Source organism: Patagioenas fasciata, chromosome 6, assembly GCF_037038585.1.
Source record: "Patagioenas fasciata isolate bPatFas1 chromosome 6, bPatFas1.hap1, whole genome shotgun sequence".
In the NCBI taxonomy this organism is placed as follows: domain Eukaryota; kingdom Metazoa; phylum Chordata; class Aves; order Columbiformes; family Columbidae; genus Patagioenas; species Patagioenas fasciata.
The window spans coordinates 36,942,751-36,957,322 of record NC_092525.1 but is presented as its reverse complement, the minus strand read 5'-3'; the positions used below and the strand labels follow the sequence as shown (position 1 = coordinate 36,957,322).

General features: G+C 35.6%; 1 protein-coding gene across 6 annotated transcripts in view; it reads right to left on the bottom strand.

Moving 5' to 3' along the window:
• The window catches only part of USP33 (ubiquitin specific peptidase 33), a 40,374-nt gene that overhangs the window by 23,050 nt on the left and 2,752 nt on the right, over positions 1-14,572 (bottom strand). For 3 of the 6 annotated variants that reach the window (XM_065842226.2, XM_071810553.1, XM_071810549.1), the window contains exons 3-10: positions 13,973-14,168; positions 11,916-12,053; positions 10,801-10,854; positions 8,884-8,946; positions 6,285-6,437; positions 4,150-4,249; positions 1,783-1,852; positions 403-516 (exon numbers count right to left, since the gene is read on the bottom strand). In XM_065842226.2, the coding sequence (XP_065698298.2) occupies positions 403-516; positions 1,783-1,852; positions 4,150-4,249; positions 6,285-6,437; positions 8,884-8,946; positions 10,801-10,854; positions 11,916-11,996 (635 nt within the window). In that variant the 5' untranslated portion in view covers positions 11,997-12,053; positions 13,973-14,168. The remainder of the gene's footprint in view (positions 1-402; positions 517-1,782; positions 1,853-4,149; positions 4,250-6,284; positions 6,438-8,883; positions 8,947-10,800; positions 10,855-11,915; positions 12,054-13,972; positions 14,169-14,572) is intronic. The other 3 variants (XM_071810551.1, XM_071810550.1, XM_071810552.1) reach the window with 1 other exon arrangement.

Below are 14,572 nucleotides of genomic sequence, written 5' to 3'. Positions count from 1 at the left end.
AACAGAAATTCCACATAAGGAAATAAGACAAATGAATAAAACATTGATATAGAATGAAGGACACTGAGAAGACAAAGTAACAACATTTTAGTGTATTTCTGATAGATATAAACTTATTTCTAAAAGCTTAATGCTATTTTGTATAGTGCTTATCATCTATTTCTTGTCAGATCTTCCTTACTGCAATTTACATCAATTACTTGTTTTGTCTTTGGTAGATATGGAAAAGAACAGGTTATAAGGAGTGTTTAAATCTTTCAAGTTAGTCTTTCCTTCCTTAATTTACGAGAGTGATTTTGTGATACACAAAAATAACAATTAGAAACCTAGGACAGATTAATGCATCCTTCATGACTCCGGAGTTTATTTGTAATCATTTAATCAGCAAAATTATTTAATCACCTGCTTTTGTGCCAGAGTTCTGTCATCAGCTTGAGGTAACTTTTACAAATTGCCGGTTTCTTATCTGTTCGAGCTAAGCCTCCACAGTCAAGAAAAAAGTGCGTCAAAGGTGGGCTGATTAAAAAGAAGAAGACAGTATTTTCTTTAGGTTGTTTCAGGTCTTCAAAATACAAGAGCAAATCTGCATTTCATACAGGAGTATGAAAAAAGAATAATACTGTTATGTAATTGACACCCTTAAATGCTGCAACCAAATATTTCCTAGTTGGATTTCAGCAGTCCAGCAACGCTGCTCCTCAGACATATTCTGGCATTTATGAAAGCACTAGAATTGTGTAATGGGATTGAAATTCAAGGCAGTTCCTACCAGCCATCACACAAGGACACGCGCACCACTGCAGAGGCAGTCACCCAAGTCTAGTCCACAAACAGCATCTCAAACAAATAATCTTCTCTCTAGAATCCAACAGTGCCACATGATGTTTGTAAATTATTTACCTGTCTACTTCATGCAGCATTGGCAACTCGCACACTCTCTCACTGCTCTCCCTTCAACCTCCCATTTGAAGTCCCAAACCCTGATACAGATCGGACGTGTCTCCACCCAAGGCAGGTGGTGTCCCAGCACACTTGCAAAATTTGTCATTTCTCAATGGAGTCATTTCCTCATGTCCAGTTCTTTACCTTCTAGAGAGATTTGCCTCAGTTCTCCTCTCCTTCAACGAAGGATCTCAGTGAGCTCTACTCAGCCCTGTCTCCTGCCTTGGACTGCAGCCAAAAGCAGATCTATGAGCTTTGCTCAAGTGCTATCCCACCCAACCATTTCAAGCGCAAGAACTCGAGTTGGACAGCGGGTTTATCTCTTCAGCTTTTGTAGATTTCTCCTTCATTAACTTGTCTGGCAACCCCATGGGATGAGAAGGTTTTGTATTCTAGCCATTCCTAGGGTGATGCAGCATAAAATATCCCAGATGCAATGTTCGTAAGGACTGAATTTGGGCCTTTTCAGCTTAACATGTCTCTTTTTTTTAATTACAGTTTATTCTTATGCATTTCCTTTGATTTGTTCTACAGTACAAAACAAAACCACCAAATGAATAGCTTTTATCAGATTTTCTTCTGATCTCTAGAACTGCATATGTTTTTATTTAGGACATTGAGGAATTAGAATAGAACGGGGGAAAAGCTGAGTAGCCCACATACCATAATACCTTTTTTTTTCCCTATCAGTGACACAATTGTTTGTAGTATAAAAGACTGAGATTAAACAAATAAATGTCTTCTACCATTGCAGTGTAGCCCTTCAAAATCCTTAAGTCCATGTTGAGAAAATGCATGTATAAGCAAATATAAAATTACATTTACAACCATTTTCCTTACCAATTGGAAAGAGCTTGTAAAGCTGCATTCATGTAACAAGTGTTTCCAATATTTTTTAATCCTGTTAGACCTGAAAAATGGGATGAATATTCAGCAAGTAGGTTAATCCAATACAGGACATATTAAGGAAAATACTTCCTAGAAAATATGTACTAATTAAAATACTCGTGTAACACTTCTGATGCCAATTATAATGCAGAATTCTAACTAAAAGAAACATAGATTAGTATTCCTTTAGGAGTCCTAACAAGATGAAGTAATTAAGTGTTTTGATTTTGGCTTACTAGAACACTTCAGACAAGTAGACTGTGTTCACCTTATTAACTTCTGTTTTATGACAGCTGTAGATTGTGATTTAAAATATGTTTATCAATATTTGAGTTTTACTGGAACTTAAAGATTTATGTGTTCGGTTAAACCGTTGCTATGCTGCGTTTGCAACCATTAGTCACATCACCAAAAGCTTCTCAAGGAAGATTTCATTCTTCTGTCTCAAATTCATGCCAGTAGTCAGATTACACTAAATATTCAAAACCTACTCAGCATGTGATTATCCCAGAATGAGAATTATAATTACCCACAATCAGTCTTTATCTATGTCAGTTATATACCCTTTTATACACAGACTGCTCAGTTTCAACTTCCCCACTGAATTTATTTTCAAGCCTCGATTGTTTACTTTCTTTACTGATATCCATATATCGTTTTTCCACACACAAAGTTACAATTAACCTATATTCTTTCAGTGATCATGGAGTCATGAAAAATGTTCTCTATATATTTAAGGAAAGGCTACTTAAACAAGTCATAATTATCATATGATCTCAATTGAAAAAATCTGAAACACTTGCCATTGATAAGTACTAAAGTGTTAATGAAGTGATTAATTTCAAAATCAAATTGCTTTTGTGTGAGAAAACAGTAACATTTATAAGCAAAGAATCAATAAGATTGGAAAACTTAAAATATTCAGCGATCAACACCATTGGCCCTATGCAATCCTTGAAATATAGGAACTACTCCTAGCATTTTAGTCTGATGCAGAACAATAAAACTTACTAAGAAAATCCTTTCACATCTAAACACAAGTTTGCTTACCCTAGTTGAATTTTATAATGCACAAAGCTTCATTTGAGAGCTTTAAGAGGTTCTTAACTATCTGTATGAATGGAAATATAGTCCTGCTCCCCACACCTGAACATGCATTCTACCTTTCCAATTTCTGCAACAAAAATGATGGTCATTCTTACTGAATGACTGATTGAGCTAAAGAAGTTTTTTTCCTTTAAATTTGAGCAATGCGTTAACACAGTCACATCAATATTAATGGGAACTTAAACACAATTCTACTTATATATGAGGTCTATATAAGCTACATTCCCAAAAAACATTAAGAGGACAAGGCACATAAATACACATATTGTTAGGAGAAACTAACTGGGAATAAAACACATGGTTTAGTGATTTAAGGGCAGATGGCAAATTAGGAGGGTGGTGACATATCCCGAAAGACCGTGCCAGACAACAGAAGGGGCAAAGCAGGTTTTTTGGCCAATGCCGGCAGACTTAGGAGAGGGAAACCTGGCAGTAGATGAGTAAAGGGAAATGAGATCCATGAATTAGAATAACTAACTCTTTCGTCATCACTGATGGAAAACAAACTGCCTTGACATATGCACTGGCATCTCAAAAACAATACCTTAATCTGCTGGTCAGATTTTTCTGACACAGTAGTAGTTATTATAGAAAGATTTTCTTTACTAACAAGTACATGTATCCTTTTTAAAAGGATCAATACCAATTTGAGACTTTCAAGAAATAATTACTATGTTCTCTTATGAAATGAGAAATCAAGGCTTCACTGTTTAGGGTTTCATCCACTCTCATTTTCATCTTTACAATCATTTAACATTAGGGTGGTCTAACCTTTATATCAGAAAGCTTGGCAGTGCATGAAATCCATTACCAAAAAGCAGAAAACAAACCCCCCAAACCCATATGGGATCCTACAGGTTCAGAAAAGGGTTATGCAAAAATGCAGGAAAGCATTCAAATCAGGAACCTTTTAGGACTGGAGAAAACATTACATTTACAATAAAAAACTGCTTTTACCAGAGTGGCTAGAACACCAGCTACACTAAACATCACTCCAACATGCTTTCTTATTTTTGTTGGTGCTTCCATGGGTGCACTACATTGACCATCGCAGCCTCTGCTCTGACGGTAAGCAAAGATTGCTGCAAAGAACTAAAAATAAATGTCTTAGTTGGAGCAGAATAGGAAACAGCTCCACTTGGAAGAGAACCAGACTTGGAGACATACACATGCGATAAAGGGCAAAGCAGCACTGGAATTTACTTTTATTACCTCTAGTCTTTAACTCATCTTCTTCCACTTCTATATCTAAGTCGTCAAAGACAGCTGCTAATGGAATCTTCAGTGTGGGATTACTAGGTATTTTAAAATCCTTATAAGGAGAAAAAGAAAAAAGTATATTTACTGCTATTTATTCATATAATTTCACCAACAAATCTAGGAACTGAAAATTATATGAATTCATTTTGAAATCACACTGCACGTAAAGTGAGAACACTAGAATTCCACAGCTACCCTGAAAAAGTTTAACTAAGAAAAACCCCACGTTTTTGTTTTCAGATTAGCAGTGACAGCATTGCATGATTTTATAACAACAGCTGAACAATCAAAATGAAGCAAGTTACAGTATTTCTTTCCCTTGGATAACAAACGGTAAACCAGCACTGAAAAGCTAACATAGTTGTCATGCCATAAAAGTTAGCATATATGTTTTTGATATGCCACCAGATGGCTCACTACATTTAATGAAGACAAACTGCTGGAAGCAAAATGTACAAATCCAAAAGCAGAGTATTAGGCAGGCAGACATTTATTGCACGACAAGCTCTTTTTGTAAGCATATAAATAAAAACTCTCAACAAGATGTTTGACAGATTTTGTAAGTTGTACTGATTTATCTGTGTATCATTGCCATTTCCTTGGAAGATTAAAAAAGGTTAAGTATAATAGCTGTTCAGAAGTCTGAACCCAGCTTTATATCAAGTCACCAGAATTTCTGGACAACAAAAATTTAAGAAAAATATTCCACAGTACTATTCCAAGTAACTGAGTTACCTGCCATTTTTATACAGTAAACATGCAATAAAGAAATAAGACCTTTTTTCAGATACATGCATTATGCTAAACGATTATACTTAAGAAACTGCAACATAACCTTTTCCCCAGACAACATTTATCCAGAAAGGATATTATCAGAGTGAATAGCACTGATGCCAGTGAAGATGTAACTGGGAGAAGATAACAGAACAAACCAAACCTAAACAAATGTTGAAACTGCAGAACAAGACAAGAAAATAGCATAACTCAGAATTCTCCATATATCTGCTTTGCTCATTTTTTTCCTCTAACTTGTCTACAATACTAGCTAATACTTTATTCATTATTTTACTCTTCAGCTACTGTGTTAATTGTTAATAAATGTGGAGTTAGGAACAGCTAAGAACTTTTTAAAAGTCTTGTCTTTGATGCCATAATCATATAAAAGACTACAATCTTCAGGCTGTGTTTTGCTTGACTAATAGCAACTTCCCAGACATTGGCCATATTTTTCTCCTTGGCATATTTATACTCCAAACTGCCATAGAACACTATTGGCACTCTCCCAATTTCTCATTTGATACATATTTTTCCACATAAATCTAACACAATATATTTGTCATTCTACACCAAAATTATACACATATATAGAATATGCACAGGTTCCTACTGCCTTCTTAGTAAATTCTTGCATAGTAGTTAAATTCTTAACAATTCAGGACTGTTTGTGTGTATGCCATATCACTGGAAAAAATTTCCCCTACACACATGTATACACACAAATCAAGACCTTTTCAGTCATTTACCAAAACTGAAAATTAGACATGTTTAAACCTCAGAAACCAAGTTATAGGAATCCTTTTAAGGGTCTTCTATTACCAGCTGAACGAGGTTAACAATTAGCATATATTTCTCCAAAACTACTGTGCTTGTATGAATGAATTTGTATCTCAGGCAAGTATCCATAAACCCATCCTAAGACATTCTGCTGCTCCCTGTATGTTAGCCAGCAATTACTCCAATGAGTTTTGTAAATTAACGTTTTCAAGAGCTGGCAGAAAGGGAAGCACGGATGAAGCATTCCAATCTTGTAACCTTAAATTTAACCCTGTACTTTTGCTATACCTTACAGTTTATTGTAGATTACAAACAATTGGACAGCCAGATGAAAAAAGTGTTCTTAGGAAGCATGCATTACACAGACAGAACATAAAAGCTGGGCACCATCTTTTTAAAGAAATTTTATAAAAATAGAGAGAAATTAAAGTTCAGCGGCAAGAAAGGAGGAAATGTCAGTATCCCACTTGAATGAAGCCACAATGGTTACTGCAAAGCTACAGCCGCCTTTGTTTCATTAGGTTAAAAAATACCTGCACACTATTTTCTTGTGCGTGGTGAGACAGTCTTGCATTTGGTAGTGGAGAATGAGATCTTAATTTTCTATCCAGGAATACTTCCTTACTACAGGCATAACACCAAACCCGGAGTGTAGTAAGGTTGACAGTTAGACAGTGTTTTGTCTCCTAAAACAGAACAAACCCCAAAATTATGACTCAGAAATTTGGCATCATTAAATACTGTTACACGCAACCTAGAACAGAAGTATTAAAATTCTGGATCTTTCAACAATGAAACAAATACGTATGTTAGAATATTTTTTTAAAAAAGAAGCAGTTCAATTACTGAAATTTTAGCACAAACTATCCAACGCTCATTTTCAGTACAAGTCACTCAAATTAGCAAAAAGGTACAATCAGAATCTAAGCCACTGTCATACGTGACAAGCCTTTGTGTAATTACAAAACAAGAAGAAAGCCTGTTGTCAGAGGTGTTACAGTTCACAACAAACCAGTTTTCCAGGCGTGTCTAGTATTGCTCATAATGGCAAGCTGTCTCATGTACAGTAAGGGCAGTGTTTATTTCTAGTGATCTGCTGTAGGAAATTCAAGTTATTTAACAATCAACCAGAAGAGTAAGGTAAGATTTTTAGTTCAGTTACAGTAAGAGGTGCTCATATCAAAACAAACAAGTTCTCTTATTGACAGCTTCATCCTGTGAAGCAATATCAAAATCTGACAGATGGGGAACAGTTTTACTGTTCTAATCGTCATCTTTCTTTTTTTAACCTCTTCACTTACTGTAGGATTGCATACAGTTGCTATCTCCTCCAAATATTTCCGCCAATCCTTCATGTATTTCTTCCTTACACATGAGCACCAGCCATGTTTATAGACAATGAGGGATCTGCTAGATGTTAGGAAAATACTGCAGTTGCTGCAGGATGCCCAAGTTCCTCCTCCACTCATTTAATAAGGCCTTGTACAAGAACAATGTTTTTAATATAAAATGTGGGCTCTGATTTCATTAAGTAGCCCTCACCATCAAAAAACATCACAAACATCAGACAATTTAAATCATAAGAATATGTTTGATTCTGTACCTTAAGCTGCATAAATAATTACAAGTCTCCAGAGCAACACCTTACTACTTTTCTTGAAGAAGACACAATGAATGTGATTATTTGCAGTACAGGAAGCCTTGCTGGTGGAAAGTGGAGTAAGCAGAAGTAAACTGGTTCATGTCAACCTTGTTTCTCTCATTTTAGTGAGTTTATTGAGATTATTACTGAACAAAATATCCAGAAATTTTAATTCAGCAACAAGAAAATCAAGACAAGGATGGCACTAAAAGGAAGTGAACTATCCATTCCCTTACTCTTACCTGGAAAGTATATAACATTGCTAGAACACCATGTAAAGCAGGAATTAACTACTGTAGAAAGCTAAGATGTATAAAATTGTAGGAAAGAAATCCAGGGACCATCCGTTCCTCAACTGCACTACGAGCAGCTCATTTATTTACCTATTGTAAAGGCTTTAGAATGGTGACTCAGCTTAAGCAGGTGGCAAAAAAGAAGTCTTTATATAAATTTATATTAATGAACTATTGATTTGTATAAATACGCACTCCTCTCAAGGTTCTGCTTCAGAAAAAGTCAGGAGTGGTGGTAAAACGCAGCCATGAAGTGTATTACTTATAAAACTCTGGTGTTTACTTTTTGTCCATTTAAAAATTCACCAAGGTTTTTTTCTTAGTGTTTTTAAGACAAAAATTGCTCAGTGTGGAACCTCAGATGTATTTTCTGACAGACAAACTGTAAATTGGTGACAGGAATTGCATTTAATTGAAAAGTCAGCAATTTTGAAATGATGGATTAATAAAAGTACCATCCCTCTGTCCCCAGTACATTTGTTAAGAGAGAACGATACATCTCATTTCGTTCATTTTGGCAAGTGTGCACAGAACAGACAGTGAGTTTAAGACCCAAACAGATGCACTCAAGCTGTCCAGCCTTGCCAGAACTTGGCACACTGAGCAACACAGTGCACACACTCCACTGCTCCTACAAAGCTGGGTCCAAAACCAGGACACAGCAGGAAAGGATACGCTCAGCTCAGGCTACAGGTTCTTTATCAGTAGCCATTGGAACAAGAAGCATAATGCAGAAGCAAAGCACCTGTTTCTGGTAATTTATATGTCCTATCTTACACCTCTTCAGCTCTCACCTTCATTAATCCAACTTCCCTCCTCTTATCCATCAGGCAGCCACAATCCCAAAAAGTTAGTCTGAAGTAGTGAAGTACTACATATAAGCTAAAGTACTCAAGAAGTTTCTTGATCGTGCATCTTGAAAAGTCAACGGTGATTGTTCTTTTCTTAACTTTCACAATGTTCCTTTAAGGAGCACAGTAATGTCAGAATTACATTAACTATGCAGCTGCACAAAGTCTAAACTCAAATACTCTTAAATTACTAAGACCTGCTTCTATAGATGAAGAACAACCATAACTAATCAAACTTCCAAACAGTTATGCTAACACAGGCTACTGACTTCACCAAAAGGAGTAAAACAAGTCCTCTAATTCTACTTCACTGCTTCAAGTAACCATTACTAACAAATACACGTACCTGGGAATGGGTGGTACTGTGATCCACATAGGATTCGCCACAGCCAACATACGTACATCTGTTCTGTTGAACAAAATACAGAGAAGTATACGGAATTAAAAAGTGGTGTCAAACATGTTTACAGAATAGGAATATACTGCCAGTCCCTTTAAAATTCACTCAAATTTCAAACTTGCAGAGTCCTACAGAAACCAAGAGACATGCTCAGTAAGTGTTAAAATAAATATCACCAAAAGCAAACAAGAATGCTGCAAGATTTAACTCAACTCCTCTCGCTGGTGGGCAGTGTTAGACATTTAATCTACTTGGAATATAATTTTTTGGCCATTTTGGTATATTTATTCAGATTAAGGTCAACATGGTTTTTTACATTTCATGACTTGATTGTTACAGAAAATATGAAGTTAGCCCAGTGTCTAAAGTACTGAACTGCAACAGACTTGGAACATGACACATTTATACCAAAATACCCCTATGCTCCTCTCTGCAGTGCCTGCTATCAGAGTATTACTTCACAATTAATTAATTCTCTCCCTTTAAATAAGAGTTTCCAGCACAACATGGATAAGTACTCACTACATTCTACTTACAACATGCAAAATAATTGTTGATTTTAATTGTGCTAATTGCAAAACATATTGGGCTGAGTTGAGTGTGGAATCTTGCAGCTGCCAGTCCTCAAGCAATTTTCATTAATTCCTCATTTGCATGAGTCAAGACAATCACGTTAATGAGTACAGCATGTTATCTGTATAACTCTCTAAACATGTTAATTTATACAATCAAATAGCAGCTTAACACAGTCAATTTTCTATATTAACCAGTCATCGATGTTGGTTAAGTTACAGATAGTTAACATGCTGGCATCTCACCATGTTTTTCTACTGAAAAAGGTGAAGGCAATACGCCAATCCAAGTGGAGACACATCACAGCATGACACCAAGTGTCTTACTGCAATTAGAAAACTCTCCTATGGAAATGGTGGTATGAAAATAAGTTTTTCAGTAACAGTTTAAGAGCTTTAAGTGAGAAATAAAAAAACGTGATCTAAGCTTCACAGCCATTTCCCCACCTGCCAGGTTCATCTGCGAACGCCTCTTCCTACTCCCTAGAGGGTTTTTATATGTAATGAAACTTCAAGCCATCTAACAAAGAGACATGAAATACTTTTTCTTTTCCCCCTTTGTTTCTATCTCTTATTGACAGAAGCAGCAATGTCTGAATAACTCACCGGACACTGGCTACATACTTTCCTGTTGGCATCATAGATCAATCAGAAGCAACATTTTCAGAGGGTTTCAGGGTTTTTTTTAAATACAATGAAAATTATGGTTCTTGTAGACGGCAAGAAGAGTAAGGCGAAAGCATATTTAAGAAAGAACCATAGCCAGGATAAGGACTGTACCAAAGTAATACGAAGTTTGAAGAATGTTTATACAAGCTTTTACAAGTTTCAAAAAGAAGTTTTTTCTTTGTTTTGCTTAAGAAGAAAAAAAGCCAGAGTATGTACTGTTACGCCAGCAAAAGTCAGCATTTACTGTTAGATGTTATTACTACAAGTGCTAATAGACCCTTATGAAAAGTAACTTAATTCAGGAATAATATATTATTTTTCATATCTACAGACCTGGGGAAAAGATAAATAATCTTAAGAGCTAAAAAGTATAATAACTCAAAAAACCTTAATATGCTAGCTTATTAAAAAAACCTCATTTTAAACACAGTATTCTTAAAATGTACCTAATAGAGGGAAAATAATTTTAAGAATAGGAAACTGCGTAAGAGGTTTTGCTTTGAAATAATAAAGAAACTAATTTAAAGAACATCGTTATAGCTGTTTCTTAAAAAAACTACAACCAATTTCATCTAGAGATGACTAGGAAAGCATCCTACTATGGACCAACAGAACAACTTACCTCTAAGCATGCCCAAAGGTTGGGTCCTCTGACTTTACAATCCTGACAAGTGCCCTATGAAAGTCAAACACACAAGTATTCTTTCATTTATTTTCACCAGTAAATCAAAACCTCAAGACCAAACGAGAAAAAAAATGTTGTACATCCCAGTATCAGCTGAATAAATTTAAGACAAAAAACCCCAATATGTTAACAAGCAACCCAACTTTTGTTTTGCTTCGTATAATCTTAAGATCATCAGATTTTTCTAGTACGACATCGGATCTCTGAGTTTTCAACCTTAAACCAATAATTGTTCTTCTAAACAAAGCATAAATCATATTATATTATTTTGCAAATCCACAAAATTGGTCTTTCCTATAAATTTAACATAAAAAGCAATTAAAGTGACAGAACTTGTAAAAACTGCATATTCCTATTTGCAGACAGTCAAAAGTTTGCAAAAGTTTAAAAAAGAATATGCAACACTAGAGAATGTTACATCCTTCAGCATCAAATTAATCATTACACCTTTCAGTTAAAGATGTTTAGCACCGTGCACAGAAAAGGTTTGGCTTTTCATCACCTTCCAGCTACTAAAATGGATTACAAGATATTTCTTTTTTCCATTTATTAATACTAGCTGGAAACCAAGAGTTTGGGTGGGGGCAGTTTCTCAAACCACGGCTCCTCTATCAAAAAGTGAACTGTTATCCAAGAAAGGCACAAATTTCTTTGTTGCAGTTTCTACTCAAAGGCAAGTCAGTTACACGATATGACATTATTATTCCAAATAATTAACTGCTACAATGGCAGTGCCTGAAAATATAATTCAGCTTGGTGTTATGCTAACTCTTCTAGCTAATAGTTCCATTAAAACATCACTTGCTTTAGAAAACAGCGCTGAGAAAGGTACTCTTTAAGTGTTAAGTACTGGAAAACTATTTTTCAGTTTTATCAGGTCCATAATTTTCAACCCCTACTTCACTTAAACCTTACTATTCCAGTACAGAAGATTTTACCCATGCTTAATGCTTAAATGCATCTTAAAACTGATAATACACGACAAGATATGTAGCTAAAATAAGTGACTAGATTTAACTGTGAGAAGAAGAAAGCAAGCTGCTACAACTCACATGGGATTTCTGTATCAATTCCTCTTTCGTTATCTCACCAACTGATTCCAGGTGCGGGCAATTGCTGCTGGGTGACGACATTCCAGAAGCTGTGTTTTCGGAGATCCTGGAGCTGGGATCTTCAAGACCAGGGAATCACTTGTCAAGAGAGGAAAGAATGAGTAAAACCCAATTCGTTACACTAGGCAGCAATATCAGGTATCTAATATGCAGCATATACATACTTTAAAAAGGCACGTTCTGTTAAAAGTTAAGTTAGTATAAATATGTTTATTAACAGCAAGAGAATCCAATAATCCAAATTAAATAGCTGTCTTCTAAATTGAAATCCTCTGACTTTTAGGGCATAAGCTAACAGAATCCTGAGTGGAGCAGAGCTGCTTTGGGTGAATTATTTAATTTCATGACCTCTAGCATTCACCCTAACTACATAAAGACCACAGTTTTCAAGTCTACCCAGCACTGATGGTGGCTCTGACTGTATATTCTGGACAGGGATGTTAAGCAACATCGCTGAAATACCCTGCAGCCATGAAGGCTGAAAGGCAGGAGCACACGACTTACTTGTCAAAGGAGAAGGAAACTTTGTAAATAAATAAAACCAAGATAAAGACACATTCTAGATTCAGGCATATTATATATCAAAAGCAAACTGAAACTTCTAATTCAGATGTAGTACTGAACACTCAGTGTGATTTTCTCTGAGCCCTCTCTGTCCATCCAAGGTCTCTGATGCAGACAGAGAAACCTATCAGAAATAAATGCTAAATATAATCAGTTTGTCATTATTATTATTTTGATGGTTGCACAGAAAGCTATGATGTTTTAGAGAAGAAAAATTTAAACATGAACTCAGTAATGTTCTTTTTATGTAAATACTCCAATTGACTCACACAGATAAGAACCATCCCAGAACTCTGCCCGTTTGCTTTGGCAGCTTTAGGTCTGTCCCTTCCGCTACACGGCCAATTACTCCTTTGAATATTAAGTAACCCAGAGCTTTGATGATGTGGGGAAAACAAAGCTTGCCCAGCAGGCATCTCAGACACGCTTCCCAGTAAACTTCCAGTTTGTTATCTTTGACTTGGCCCTTACTTCCAGTTACTTGCAGTAAGATCCCTTCCAATCAAGAGGCATTTCACTTTCCTTTGATTATCAAAGGTGCTTGTTGTTTAAAATATATGTGTGTGTATGTGTATAAACAGTCCATATTATTCCCATACAAATTCCTGTACAAATAACATCATATAGAATTTGTACAGAAATACCATATAACACTTTATATAATTATATACATGCATGTATATACCTGCATATATATTTAAATATATTTATATATAAATCATTACTTCTATATAAACAGTATACAAGGTATTTCTTATATATATAATGTGTATACATACACTTAAGTATGTGTGTGTATCTTTCAGTCTTTTTGAATGTCATGTTAACAGCTGTTCAATAAAATATTTAAAGACTTCTCTCTCAAGTCTGAAAATACTACTAGTAAATTAATAATTCAGGATTTTTTTTTAAGATGAGGTCTAAATTCTCTTCCTGGATCAATGGCATGACATTTAGAAAGCATTATTCTCCAATATAAGCTGCAGCTGGAGAAGTATTTCCTCAGTGTCTATTTGTAATCTACATGTAGTATTGCTGAAAGACACTTCAAATATGAAAACCAGTTTTTCAGATCAAACCTCCTCAACTTTCAATCAATTAGTAATTCTATTTTGAACTGTAAAGTTCCTTTCTGGAACAGAAAGGGAAACATGAACATACGTTTCACCTTTCTCATTTTGCAAGGTCTGTTAAGACATTAAAAATGGAGAAGTGAGTTTCAAATAAAGCTCTGACAATCTTAAAGTCAGTGTGAATTAGTGCTGATTTAACACAAATGCTTTAGAAAGCCTGGTGTAACGAATTAGTAAAGCTTTAGGCTTTTCTTTTAATGGAAGAAGCTTTCTGAATGCATTATTCCAAGTAATACAAAGCAATGAATGGAGACTTCACCTCACACTACCAGATTTGTATTGAATAGCTACTTTTCATACCTGAAATGGTGCAAATCCAACCTGCAGTCCTAAACAAACGCAGACCCAGGAGCTGTGCCCATACCAGATGCTATTTCCTGGTGTGGCCTCCATCTCCTCATAATAATCATCAGACAGACCAAAGCATATCGAAGCTCGTGTTCCTATGGATATGGTCCCTGTTCTGATCCATATGGGGAGAATCTCTCGTAGAAGCCTAGTTAATGTTATGGATTATTTTTACATGTTATTATATGGGCAAAGCTGAATGGCCTTTCTTTCAACTTCTGTTAACAATTTTCTTACACGCCTCCTTCCATCCTGTAGAAACCGTGATAATTCACTGTATTCCCATAACCTTGGTAGCTTAATATACCTAGCTGCAGTAACACACTTTGGAAAATTGCATGTTAAAGTCTAAAACTGTAAAATGAATTTCAAAATTATGACTCATTCTTCATATTTTTAAGTCCCAGCAAGCCCTGAGTAGCCACTCCTCCTCTCGCTGCCATTCCTTCATTTCACCACATCCCACTCGAAAAGATTGCTTATCTTCCTCTACTGATGTATCTCATTATCACATCTGCTTTTCACAAGCTGCTGCCTTGCACTGACCTCACC